General features: G+C 51.9%; 1 protein-coding gene across 1 annotated transcript; it reads right to left on the bottom strand.

Annotated features, from left to right (window-relative positions):
• Nucleotides 1–1,830: 1,830 nt before the first annotated feature.
• On the bottom strand, nucleotides 1,831–13,718 carry NPTX2 (neuronal pentraxin 2). Its single transcript, XM_008072915.2, has 5 exons — nucleotides 13,339–13,718; nucleotides 11,515–11,731; nucleotides 6,605–6,849; nucleotides 4,374–4,553; nucleotides 1,831–3,307 (listed from the first exon to the last, which is right to left on the bottom strand). The coding sequence occupies exons 1-5, from the start codon at nucleotides 13,627–13,629 to the stop codon at nucleotides 3,080–3,082; spliced, it is 1,161 nt and encodes a 386-aa protein (XP_008071106.2). The 5' UTR covers nucleotides 13,630–13,718; the 3' UTR covers nucleotides 1,831–3,079.
• Between the last annotated feature and the right edge of the window lie 6 nt (nucleotides 13,719–13,724).

Genomic DNA, 13,724 nt, shown 5'->3' on the forward strand with positions numbered 1-13,724 from the left:
CCATTTACACTCCCCACTGGAATTAATCTCCATTTAAAAGAGACATGTTGGTATCTAGCTCACACTTGCATCTCTAGTGCCTAGAATAGTGCCTGACTTATAGTAAGTGTCTCAAATGCTTATTGAGAGAATCAGTGTTAATACCTGTGCTCCTCAGGAAGTCATCTTTTCTTGGAGTTGTGAAGGATCCTGGTATGCATCCCCATCAGAAAGACCTGGTCCCAGACTGCCTTTGATTTAGCTGCATTTTATCACTTTTCAATTCATTAATCACTGATCATTTTGCTAGTCCCTAAGGCAACCCTTAACCAGCCGGAATATTCCATCATCCAGGACAATCTCTACCCCACTCTTCTTGGAGAACCCAGTTCACTATCAAGGTGTTTTCCAGCCTTCCACAAGTGTGAGGGCTTGGTTGGGGGAAACTAGGGTCATGGGTCTCCTTCAGATGGGAGGTTCAAGGGATAAGGAGTTTGCTAGATTTTATAAATGATTCTTTTATGTCAGGGAGACCAAACCTTCAATGGGAGGACCAGCATATGACTATAATAAGAAAAGGTGGGTTCTCTTATCTGCAGGTCAGGTCAGCAAGGAGCATTTTCATCCCATGTTCTGAGCTCAAAGCTCTTTCAATTGCATGGAGGGAGTTAGAAGACTCAGCAGGCGTTCTGAAGCCTTGATGCAAAGGGATGTTCCTGGGAAGGCAGTGCTAGCGAATTAAAAGGGTCAGCTCAGCACCCAGCACACACACAAAATAAGAAAACCCCTTAGCACCTTTCAGCAGGAGATCTGAGTAGTTGGTGTTCCCATCATGAAGGAGATTCCAAATAAACTGCTCTCCACCTGGTCGCTGCACTTTGAATTCCAAAAGTCCCCAAGCAGGATATCTGGCCTAATTTCATGTTCTACCCAACACTAATGATATTCAGTTCTTGCCAAGTTATAATTCACAACACTGAAAATGGACTGCAAAAATTTGTGACCCGCTGGTCTTGGTTTTAGAGGTTACAATTTCCATTGCAGCCTCGGTATCACATATATCTGGCATATGGTGTCAGCTGGCCTCTTAACTCTGTTCCCCTATTATAATAATGGAAATTGACATTGCTACTTGGGAGAGGGACTAATTAAGTTATACTCTGCTACTTCCAAGTCAGAGTAAAGCTATAAAAGTGGAAAGTGGCGGTCATGGCAGAGGAGGGGTTATCTAACCTTTGTGGAGGGGGAGAGACCATCAGCATACCAGCCAGGGCCAGGTGGGCACACAGGGAGGCTCTGGGAGGAGCAGTAGCACTAGGCAATCAGAGTGAGTGGGAATAAGGGATGGAAGGGACAGGGCCCTTGGAGCCACAGACTGGCTGAGCCCAGCTCTGTCCTTCATTGACTGTTACGATCCAAAAGTAGCTTTAACTTTTCTATGTATTCATCTATTAATTGGGATTAGCTCTTTCAGGAGCTGGGAGAATTGAATGAGATGATGTATGGAGAGCACCTGCACAGAGTAGGTGCTGAGCAGACGTCACACCTAGAAGGCAGGTGAAGATCCTCTAGCTAAGCTGGATCCCCTGGTTGAGAAGACAGGCACGGGCTGGGGACAGGGAGCCTTGGCAGAGCCCACTGGGCACCTACAGCCTGAGCCTGGCATTGAGAAAGGAAGGGTGTGGACCTGGACCTCACCCTCTTCCAACCATCCTCAGCTCCCCCAAGCCCACTGGATGCATGCCTGAGTGTGCCCACTGCTGCCAGGCCCAGGCAAACCAGAGCAGCCTTTCTTCTGCCAGAGATGCAAGGCCCCACCCCTCCCTGCCCTCAGCCACAGCCACACGGAAGCATCTTCCAGTGCACTTTAATCAAAATTCCATCATCAGAAGAGTTCTCGTAGCATACAATGTCAGGATGGGCATGTTAACTTGGTCCTACAAATGGAATTTCCACAGATTTGCACTTCAAACATGTATGAAAAATAAAATATATAATATTTAGCTTTATAAATTTCCCCACTTCATCACTGTCTTTAAAATAAATCACTACCTCTGTCCAATAGATTGAGCAGCCTGGAGTCACTAAGCACGTGTCAGCCAAATGACCTCCATTTTCTGAAAAAGTTCTTGGGGGAAATACTTGATGAAGATAGTCCGATGCTTACAGGAACCAACATGAATTAAAAACGAGCACACTCCTCACAGTGGGGTGAAACATCAAAAGATGGGCGCTTTCTTCTAATGGCTGCTCTTTTCTGTTGGGAAAAAATAAATCCTCCCAACCACACCGGAGGGTTGTAAAAGCTGCAACTGAACCTTGGCACCAGATGAGAAAAGAGGCTTTTTAAAGCCATGCCTAGTGATGATTCAGTCGAGCGTCGGTCTGAGGAAGAGATGATAGGAGGCGAGCAGTGGTCTCGGCCCTGCTCCATTCTGCGCTCCCTCCACGCCCCTCTCTGGGGCCGCAGACACCCCTCTGTTCTGGGGAAGGTAGGGCTTTGTCTGGGAAGCCGGCGCTCCTCCACCAGCTCAGGGGATCCTCAGAGGAACTATTCACAATGCATGGGACACAAAGGGAAAGGCCCTTTTGCAGAGCGGGGTCGGGGGGAGAGGGGGGAGGCTGCTTTGCTGCGTGCTCAGTCACCAGCAGGGATGCACTCTACGCACAAGGGACATGGCCATTCCAGTGGGATGGCCACACAGCCATTAGAGGGGACAGACAGAAGAGCCACACAGGACACCAAGGATCGGAGCGGGCGCCAGGGCTGGGGCTGCGCTAGCATTTACAGGAGCTCTGAAGAGGGCTGGTGGACTTCCATCCCACCTGCAGAAGGAAGTAAGATCCTCCCGCCTTGTGGCTGGGGGGTTGTCACCTGGGGATCCTGGCACTACCCCAAACGGCAGCAAATCTTGGTAAGGAACAAATAAGCTGGGGACGAACGCTGCCTCAGCCTCAGTCTCGGAGAGTCCCTGGGGATGGGCTGTGGGGGCCCCGGCCCGTGCTGGCAAGAGGTTTTACAGTTTAACTGGGGGAGTCAGTGGCCCTGGACTTCCACAGGAACAGCCAATCCCGGCCTCCCGGACAGGGGAGAGGGTAGCTACAAGTCAAGGAGGCGCTCCTCACACGTCTCCACCGGCCACTTGGAAGCCCCTCCAAACACGTCGACGTTGTTGTCTACCCACGGGATGATGTTGCCTGGCATGTTTGTGGAGCAGTTGGCAATGTTGACGATTTCTTGTGCGCGAAGGACGCGGTCCCATATGTTGAACTGGCTGAGCTCCCCGACAAATGCCTGAGTGGCATCGAACCTGCCCCCCACAGTGTCCTGGGAAACGGGAAAAAGATCTGCATTGGAGCAGGCTCACAAGCAGACACGTTGCTAATTCTCCTGGCACATGGCAGGGGGAGGTGGGGAGGGGGGCCTTGAGCATTTCCCCGATGCTCCCCAACTCTGGCCATAGCCCCGACCACAGATCTCTGCGGGTTCTGAAGCTCCAGGACACGTCAGGCCTGGGAGACGGCGCTATTCAAATCGTTCCATTTTATGCAGGGAAACTGAGGTTAGAAGGGAGAGACGCTTGACCGAAGTCCCAAAGCCAGGGCCGGAGCTGGGCTTCCTGACTCCCAGTCCCTCCCAAGGAAGACATCATGGAGGAACTGAGGAGGGGAGTGGGCTGAGGAGCTATCAGACGCAAAGCTCCCAGTGTGCCTGGTGTTTACTACTTCAATTTCCAACATCAAGCCCCAGATACAGACGGAGAGCTCCATGCTTGTCTGCCCAAGACCAGATGGCCACCTTGGATGCCCCTTCCCCTAGGTGGCAGATTGCATCAGGGCAGCTCTGTGGCCTCACTCTTTCCTCCCGTCTCCCCCATGGGCTGAGCCTCCACACAGATCACCTGAGCGGTCCTTGCTGGGAATCAGTTTTGAGACCCTGAGCAAGTAGCTCTGGGAGGACACCAGCCCAGCATCCTGGGACAGCTCCATACCAGGCAGACCCTAAGAGCTTCCCGGGAACCCCTGCAAGAGTCCCTCTCACAGTATGCTCCCCAGAAGGAAGGTAGAGCCGAGGCGCAAAGTGACCTGATGACCACAGGGCAGGCCCACCTCTCTGTGCCAGACTATCTTAGAAACTCTGAACCACCAACTCGTCTGGGCCCTGACAGTACAGGTCACATTCCCATGCCTGTCCTTAGCCCCACAGACCACAGGACAGCAGGGACCATGCTGCTGGGGACCTCGCTCCCCGAAGCTGGCTGTTGGGCCACAGTGGTCAGGTCTAGGGGACCGACAGCGGGGATGGGGCAGGGGACAGCTGCAGGCCTGGCTTTGTGCTGCTTGGCCAGCCCCTCCTCGCTCACCCCTGGGAAAGCACGCCCACCTATACTCACCTGCTCCTGGCCAAGGATCAGCACGCCCCCTGGCTTGATAGGGTGCCAGGGGGCCAGGTTCTCCCCAGTGCCGAGTTTCTCCCCATCCTGGAAAGCTTCCCACATGCCATCCCGCGTCGTCCAGGTGATACAGATGTGGTGCCACTTGCCGTCACTGACAAACAGGGGCAGCTGCGCAACCTATGGGCAGCAATATGCAGGTGAGGGTCTGCCAGGTCCGGACCTCACAGGATCCCCCAGGGCAGGAAGCAGGAAGGACCCCCAAGTCCCTGGGCCACTGCTCCTACTGTCACCCGAGGGACCTCCTGGTCTCCCATTCCGGGCTATGTGACTAACACGAAGGGGGCAACCTCAGCACAAGTGCCTTACCCCAGGGTGTCCCTGGCATTAACTGCACACCTTTGGTCCCCAGCTGAGGACCAAGCAGATGCGAGAGACAACCATCACCACCTTGTTAGCCCTGAGCTCTCCATGCTGGAGAACCTGAGGGAAGTCAAGGCTCTACTGGGTCAACTTCCTTGGAAAATAGACCAGGGATCCTCACTGTTCAGGCAAAGTCCCAGACCTACATAGTGGCACTTGGTGATCTGTTGGTGTGCTGGGGGGTGCCCCAGCTTCCCCGTGTAGTGGCTCAGAGGCCTCCAAGCATGTATGCGTGTGTCATACATGGGGTGGGGTGGGGCACACAGATGGCAAGGTTCTTCAGAACAATGCCACCCGCTGGGTCCCCTGAGTCCTGTGCACTTTCCAGACAGGCTCCCTGTGGACCGCCCCATTGTCACTAGCAACCCGAAGCCTCCCTCCCAGAAATTGAATGTTTACAAGCCGTCCAAATCAAGGGGACAACGAGGCCCTCAGTCCAACTGTGTCCAGTGTTATTTAGAATAAATAACTTGGCTCAGGCAAAAGGTTGCTGCTAGGAGTCCAGCAGGCTGGCTCCATTTAAACAAATTCCACCAGAGGCAGTTCAGTGAAGACAAACAGAGTGAGGATTGGGCGGCCCCCATGCCCACCCGGGGTGGCCTGGGCACCAGGGAGTTGGTGCAGCTACTTCGGTTCCCAGACCAGCTAGGAGGACCTGAGGATGCTCTTTTTGTTATGCCAAGTCTGATGTTAGAATGGAAGTCTGGAAGCCCAGTTGTGGGCAGTCCCCAAAAGGCCCAGAGCCGATCTCTTGAGGAACCACACTCTTGAGTGCCAAAACCAGCCATCTCTTAAGTAGGGGCATTTCACAGTGTATACTATTCAGCTATCAAATAATGTCTTTGCAGCAACTTGGATGCAAGTGGAAAACATCATCCTAAGTGAACTAACTCAGGAACAGAAAACCAAACACCGCATGTTCTCACTTATAAGTGGGAGCTAAATTACAGATTAGTAAAGACATAGAGATGGTATAATGAATACTGGAGACTCAGAAGCGGGGGAAAGGTGGAGGGTCAAAAATCACCTATAGGGTACAATGTGCACAGGTGGGGTGGTGGGTACACTTAAAGCCCAGACCAAAAACTATTTGCAACCCCTAAAGCTGTTGCAATAAAAAAGGGGGGACATTCACTCTGGAAAAGGCAAGACTAAGGGTATAGAGAACAGAGAAGTGGTTCTCACCCGGCCATGGGCTGGGGTGAGAAGTTGACTACAAAGAGGCGTGAGGATATTTAGGGGTGATTAAACTGTTTTACATTTTCATTGTGGTGGTGGTGATTACACAACTGCATGCATTTGTCAAAATTGGCTGAACTATAAATTTTAAAAGGTTAAGTTTTACTGTATGTAAATTGTATTTCTAGAAACCTGACCCCCTAAACAAAGATATGCTCATGAGGAATCTCTTACATTCAGACATACATCCCTCACTGGTACAGCCCTGCGGACAGCCTGCCCTGACCAGCCTGAGGGCCTCTGAGTCCAGGCTGCACTCCAAGACCCGCCCACTCTGTTTATGAGACCTCTGCACCTGCACCCTCTGCTGCTTCCTGGCTAGACTCAGCTCGGCTCACCAGCTGCAGCTGCCCCGCCTCACCCCCTACCCTGCCAGCCACCCAGAGGGGCAGTGACTCCATAACAAGCTGTCCCCAGGACAAGGAGGATGGCCTTGTAGATGCACACTTGTGGCCCTGCTGTGTGGACCCAGGAGGACGTGGGTCAGCTGGGATTTGCATGCAGCTGTCTGACTCCCCCCATCAGTTACTCATGTCTGCTGAGATGCTAGATGCACAGGTGGGCCTCACCTTGTCATTGATGAGCAGCTCGATGGGGTTGTTGCCCCACTCTATCAGCACAATCTCATTGGCCTGCCCAGGCACTGCGTAGGAGAATGGGGTACCGATGCCTGGTGAGGCGCTGGACCGCAGCCACAGACAGATGGTGAAGGCGTACAGCTCAGGCAGCGTCTTCTTGATCTTGCCATACAGGTAGTTTGTGCGGAGGGGAAGAGACACTTTGAAGGCATCTGGCGACTTAAAGGCGCTGTTGCCTGAGTGGGGAGAAGAGAGGTCAGTGCATTAGGCCACTCCCAACCCCAGCACAACTCAGAACCACATCTCACCTGGACCCCTGGAGAAGGCGGTCCCCTTAAGTGTCTCTCATTTCAGCCACTGTCAAAGGCCAAAATCCAGCAGGACACAAGACAGAGTCCCTGCCTTTGGGACACGAAACAAGCAGCAGATAATCAAGAAAAGGCTAAGCAGTAACTCCTGCTAGGAAGGGGAGTAGCCAGGGGAGGGAAGTCCTAGAAAGATCTATGGAAAACTCCATGCAGAAGGAACAGCAAGCCCAAGGACCCAGAGAGGCCAGGAAAGGATAGAAAGGAATACTTTGTGGGCAGTACACTGAGCACATTAGAGAATTTAGCTGTCTCTTAGGACAGGAAAAAAGGCCTCTTGAAATCCAGAAGGAAAAAACTTGGTCCCTGCTGGTTAATACTCTCTCTTTTCAGTCATGTCTGATGACCAGAAAGCTTAAGAAAGAGGGCAGAGGCAAGGTGGGTTTAATTTTCTTGTTACATTAAGCCAGGCAATGCTTCCTCAACCAAGTCTTGTTACCTCAAATAATTCCTCGAAAACATAGCTGCTTCAGGTTCTTTAGCAAGGGTGGGATCTGGAATCCCTGGACTTGGGCTGAGATGAGAGGAGGAAAGTCTTACAGAGATCTGGGCACTCGATAAACACTTGTCAGGCAAGTGAGTCCATGTCACTTGTCAAGCTAAAGAATTACCACCGCCAAAGTGAAGGAATCAGGCTCCTGTGGCTTGACACTACAACATAACCCAAAAGTGGCTCTGTGGTCTAACTCTCTGATGTGAACTGCTTTCCTCCTGATTTTCCCTTTCCTCAAGAGAAGATTGGGTTTATTGACCATTCCCTGTAGTTTGGGACCATTGGGAGGCAGATAAATGCAGAGGCGTCCCTCTCCACTTAGGTTAATATAACTAGCCAGAGTCTTGGCCCTTCCAGATCTTCTTGGGACTGGTAAGAATCCCCCTTACCACCCCTATGTTACTGGTACTTCCAAAACCCTTGAAAATGAACTCTTAAATGGGTTTAAGTAATTTCAATGCGGTCTTGGTTTAAGCTCAAAATGAATTTTACACCAACAGTCTCTGTCCAGGTGTCACAGATTCCAAAGTTGGCAGGTTACCACTTGACTCTGTGAGCTGTTATGGCAAAAGCATTCCTCTTCTTTGTGGACCAGACCCTGCTGATGAAGGGGCCTAAATGCCCTTCACTGACTCAACAAGTACTGACTAAGCACCCACAAGGGGTAAGACAGTTTCCAAGGCCATCAGAGACTGGCAGTTTCTCAGAGTCAGAACGGATGGAGCCCAACTGCCTGTGTTACTGTGGAATTAAATCAGTCCCTTCTGCAAAACACAGCCAGAATAGATAAACCTTTCTCTCCCAAAATCCCCCAAATTCATTTTTCATCAGGGTAAATAATACCTACAGAAGCTCTTTGGTGCCACAGTCCACACCTATCTAAGGAGGGCTTCTGCAAAGGAGCAAGCAGGACCTGAAGCCCCCTTCCAACCTCTCTGGAAGAGGTAGTATGCAAATACTAGAATCTGGTCTTCATGTGAAGTATATACTCATATCTGCTGACTGCACAGTCTCATCTGATTCCTCCTGACCTCCTAAGGTGTGGCACCCCTTGACACACTCCAGAGCTGCTGAGTACTGGGCTGGGAAGACCAGGTCACATCAGGAAGCCAAGGGAGCAGGCCAGAGTAAAGACTGGGACTGGTGGCTTATGAGGCTGAAGCAAAATTGAGAGATCCAGAAAGTTCCTACTCCCCAATTTAGCAGATTGCAGAGTTGAGGCAAGGGGGCTCAGAGAAGTGAGATGGCTCAGAGAAGTGAGATGGCTCAGAGAAGTGAGATGGCTCAGAGAAGTGAGATGGCTCAGAGAAGTGAGATGACTCATCCAAGGTCACACAGTAAATGACAGAGCCGGGGCTGAAGTCCCTCTTTCTACTCCATATAGCCACGAGCACTTAATCTTCAAGTGGCAAATGACCATGTTCCCAATGTAGGCATCATTGTCTAACAAAGAGAAATAGTTGTTCTTTTTGCAGGTGGGCAGGCTGGCCAATTTCTTGACTCCATGTTGGTAATATCATTAGTTCAGTGACAACGGATAGGTTTAATTAAAGCTGGGAGAGCCGAGGGGCAGAGGAGGGGCCTGAACCCAGAAAGCTGGTGTCCTTTATGTAAACAAAACAGCTTGGAGGTTCAGAAGAAACTTAGTTAAAACCAATTATGGAATTAAAAGGCCTGCCCAATAAATCAGAAGCTGCAGGTGGTAGACAAGGCTAAGCAGGGGGTGGGCAGCCTGGGGCAGGAAGGGAGGAGGCAGAGGTTTTCTCAGCACCAACATTTGTTCCAACTACAGGCTGTGCCTGGCCAGCTGGCCCAGACTCTGGAGGCCCTTGCAGACAAGCATGTCTCACAACAAAGAAAAATGAGCATCCCTGCAACTCTGGTGACACAAGCATCCCTATGCAGGGCTGGAGCCTGCCTACGGCTCTAGGCTGCAGGGTTCACTACTTCTCTGGGGTCACCACCAACCGCAATCCCAGCTCTGTGATCTGCTGGCCACACGAATGAAGGCATCACTGAGCTCTGACTTCAGTCCCTCCTCTGAACTAATACCTACTCACAGGGTCATGGCGGAGCTTATGGAACATACGGAGTGTGGAATTCACAGCTGAGCCTCTGGTCCATGACAGGTGGAGGATGATGGACAAAAGGCCAGGGTCTCCCAAAGCCCCCTTCTGCCATGTGGTTAGATCCGTCTCCTCTGGGCTCAGCTGGATGAGTCTAAGGAGCATGGTATGCTTTCCAATCATGTATATTTGGAAGCCGAGGTGGGTGTGTACATGTCTCTTTACAATTGTCACAAACAGGACAGATATAAAGTCAGAAATGCCCAGAAGACAAACTGGTCAGCAAATGAGCACTTTCCTTAATACTCATCCCAGAGATGAGTTGGTGGAGCACCTGAGCTGTAGAGCTCCCATGGAGGGGTCAAAGGATAGCAGATAAGAGAAGCGGAAGCTGAGCGGTTCCTCTGTGGCAGTGCTGGGGATTCTGCAGGAAGGGCCAGCCAGGACCTTTGCCCTCATAGAAAAGAGCTTCCCCTCTGTACCAGATGAGCCCCAAGGGCTTTCCATGAAACCTAAGGGTCAGGGGTAGGTGCAGGACCAGGTTGGCTGGGTCCAAGTCCTGACTATTTCTTTCTGGCTGTGAGCAGACAGGATGGGGATGGAAGGGAAAGTCACAAAGTGGCAGTTCCCAGGGGGCCAAGATGACTGCTTACCTTGGAGTAAGCCAAGTGAAGCAACACCAGCCTTGAGTCAGAGAACAAAAATGGGAAGGTGTAGGTTTATGTGACTACTGCTGCTTACCCCCTAATGACTACTTTGGTCCCTCTCCCCAAATGACACTTGTCTGGGTGAGAACTGAGCATTTTTCTCATCTGTGCAATGGGTATAAGAGAAGTCTGAACTTCACCTCCCGGGGGTGGAGCAACCAGCACTCTGCCTGGCACAACTCAATGCTCTAACACATAACAGTCTATTAACCTGCCTCCTTGCAGCAAGTTGGCCATTGCACCAAGTGAGGTATACACAAAGGTCTCTCATTCCACAGCCACCCCTTCTGAGATGCTAACTATCCTTGATGTGCCCACTCTCCAGCCCTGGATGACCTAAAGATCCACTGTGGCTGAGGCTGGGTCAAGGGAGCCACTCATCTATGGCTGCATGCTGCCTCCCCCTCCTCCTGTCATGTGAGAGAGGCCACAGCTGTGGCTGCTTTACCTTCAAGGTAGTCTCTCGAGGACACCCAGCAGCAGAGGTGAGACAGAGAGGAAATTTTTTAGAAGCTCAGGAATCCAAGTCTAACAGGTAAGCCACACACTTTTCTGAGAAAGGCAGGGAGAAAAGGATAGATTTTTTCTGGAGGTAGAGGCTAGGAAAGGGATGACGGGGACCTACAGTTTGTGGACTTCGGCTCTAAAATGGAACAGTAACACCATCCCCTTCTCCATCTGGTCCTCCTCTGCCAAGACCACTAAGAGAGTCATTGGATGTTCTGTTATTGGACCTTCTCCTATCTATTCACGAGAGTGAGTCATTAGAAACTGCCTTTGTCAGGCTAGTGCATCTGAGAAGATTAAAACCCTATACCCACTCCCAGCAAACCTACTTCACACCCAGGCCACCCAGCTGTGTGGGGGTTGGTAATGCGATTCGCATGATCTCGGCCCTTGATTCTTCCCTTCCTGTCTCATGTGGGAGAAACTTACTCACCACAGTGTGAGCAGAGAAGAGAAAGAGCTACAGAATCTGTTGCAAGAACTAGTGAAGAAGGGGCTGAAATGCCTGTATGATAGGAGGTTGTTTATCCAAGCTGGTCCTGAGTTCATTTGCTTGTCCATGGAGAATGCCAGTGGCCCTGGGGGCTGCAGACTGATTCCTGAGATGACGAGGGTCAGGTACCTTTATTACTTGTTCAAACATCCTTGAACCATCCCCGTGTGGTGCCCAAATCACTGCTGTCCAAAAACTGGAACCCTGGGTCTGACCACAAGTGGTGCCAATCAGGCCACTCCCAGACAGAGAAACAAACAAAGCACGCACCTCGCTCCAGCTCAGTGACCCTCTGCAGCAGGGCGTTCAGGGTACTCTCCGTCTTCTGCCGGTGAGCGGAGGTCTCGTTGTGGAGCAGGGACTTCTCGTCCTCCAGCTCTGCCACCTTGCGTAGCAGCTGCCTTTCCAGCTCCCCGAGCCGCCGTTGGAGCACCTCGCGGAAGTCACCGGGCAGCCCTGCGTTCGACACGTTCCCTCGGAGCTGGTGCTTTCCATTGGGGAGGAGGAACACAGAGGGAGGTGGAACACAGAGGGAGGTGAAAAGAAATTGTGAAATGTGGCTCTGATGGTCCGACCACACATGGAGAAGCTTCCAAAATGCAAGCATTGAGTCGTGCCAATGGCACGAAGGAAGCGTTTCACTGATGCTTTTTTTGTATGGAAAGGATTTTAAAGTCAGACAAGAATTATATTGCTGCAATATTTGAAACTTGTGAATCTCATTTTCCCTTCTTAAAAAGCTGGGTTTTTTTTTTTCTCCTCTTACTAAAAAGTCAAAATTTTAACCAACACCTACAGTTCTATGTCTGGTAAAGACCAAAACACAGCTAGGATTAAAAAAAAATAGTTCATCAATAGTATGCAAGCTGATAAGCTTTCATCTAGAAATGAAGACAGCCCCCAAGTTCTGGTATGGCACAAAAGTAAATAACTGACTGCAGAGATGTTACTGGAAAATGACAGATATAAAACACTACTATTCTGAATTCCAGAACCTCTTTTAAAATGTTGTTTCTGAACCCTCACTCTCTATTTCTTTTCCTCCTCTGCCATCATAGGGCTCAGGGGACAGCCTACCACTCCCTAGCCCTGAGTCCTCAGCAAGCTATTTACCCTTCTCTACAAAGTGTTCCAGATTTAAAATGCAGATAATGGCACTTGCCTCGTGTCATTCATTGTTCCAAGGTTTAAAACATTAAATAACATGCCTGACTCATATTTAGTACTCAAGAAATGTTAGCTGTTGGTTATCATAACAAATCAAGAAATAGATACTGGAGATACAGTATTTAACCGTCACACCTAAAGAAACCCTCAAATCATGTTACAATCATACCCGGAATGTAAAACTACTTTGGCTAATTAGCTTCACAAGCGCTATTAACAGAAATGCCCACACTTTTAAAAAAGGGTGACTTGTAAAGATGAAACTTAATTGAAGATTTCTGTCTCAACTTCCAGAAACTGCTCACATCTTCCGAGAGAGAGGACAGAATAAGGCCGCCTTCCCCAAAGCAGTCTGGGAGAGCACCTTGAAACGGCCCGACTCACCCACAGAAGCGCCTTTGAAGTGAACAGAGAGGTTTCCTCTAACGCTCGCTCCAGGGTCGCCAGTGCCACTCCCCTGCTCTCGCCTCCCGCCGGGCCCCGCCCCCGCAGGCTCGCGCCCCCTCCGGTCCCGCCCGACCCGACTTATAAAAGGAAACACCAGATGCCCAGGGCAGCTGACCTCCCGCGGCAGAACCCCCCACCGCCTGCGGAAGCGCGTCCAGGCTCCGGAGATTTGGAGACTTGCAAGAAGAGGAACGAGGCTGCCCGGCGCTTTGGGAAGTGCACCGCGTGTCTAGTGGGCAGACCGGGCGCGCGTGGGATTCTAAACCTTCCCTTCCAGCAGGGGGAGAGGGGCGCGATGCAAGGAAGTTCCCGAGCAGGATGGAGACCCCTCTTCCCTTACCCGCACACCCAGCTCACCCCGAGGACGAGCCCGCCGGCCAGGACCAGGCGCCCCCATCCCCTACCCCGCGTCTTCTGCCCCCCACGAGCCGGGAGCGCTTCCCCCACTCCGGGTCCCCCGCGTTCCTCGCGCGCCGCTACCTCGAGGCTCTCCAGGCGGTCCTTGAGGGCCTGCAGCGAGCGGCTGAGCTGCTCCACGACGTGGCCGGGGTCCCGCGGCAAGTCGCCCATAGTGTCCTTGCCCGTGGCCGTCGCGCCTCGTGCCTTGCCGCCCGCCAGCCCCTCGCAGCGCGCCAGCTTGCCGGTGAGCTCAAGGATGGCCTCGCGCTGGGCGCCCAGCGTCTCCTTCTGCTGCACGACGGTCTCGCGCAGCTGCAGCACCGCGGCCCGCAGCTCCTCCTCGGGGCTCAGCGCGCCGCCCTGCATGGGCATCGCGGGCAGCGGGCAACCGGCACGCACCGCCTCCGGGGGCAGCGCCGTGCACACGAAGCGGCTGCCGGGCGCCGGGCTGTCCTGGGCCCGGGCGG

Source organism: Carlito syrichta, unplaced genomic scaffold (assembly GCF_000164805.1).
Source record: "Carlito syrichta isolate Samal-C Ts95f unplaced genomic scaffold, Tarsius_syrichta-2.0.1 Scaffold315497, whole genome shotgun sequence".
NCBI lineage: Eukaryota > Metazoa > Chordata > Mammalia > Primates > Tarsiidae > Carlito > Carlito syrichta.

What these genes read in the sequence shown, in the direction of transcription:
- NPTX2 (XM_008072915.2), bottom strand. Translation starts at nt 13,629, where the DNA reads ATGCCCATGCAGGGCGGCGCGCTGAGCCCCGAGGAGGAGCTGCGGGCC. An exon ending in ACCGCCTGGAGAGCCTCGAG is followed by an intron (nt 11,732 to 13,338) that starts GTAGCGGCGCGC and finishes CCCAATGGAAAG; the next exon opens with CACCAGCTCCGAGGGAACGT. An exon ending in AGCTGCTCATCAATGACAAG is followed by an intron (nt 4,554 to 6,604) that starts GTGAGGCCCACC and finishes TGCTGCCCATAG; the next exon opens with GTTGCGCAGCTGCCCCTGTT.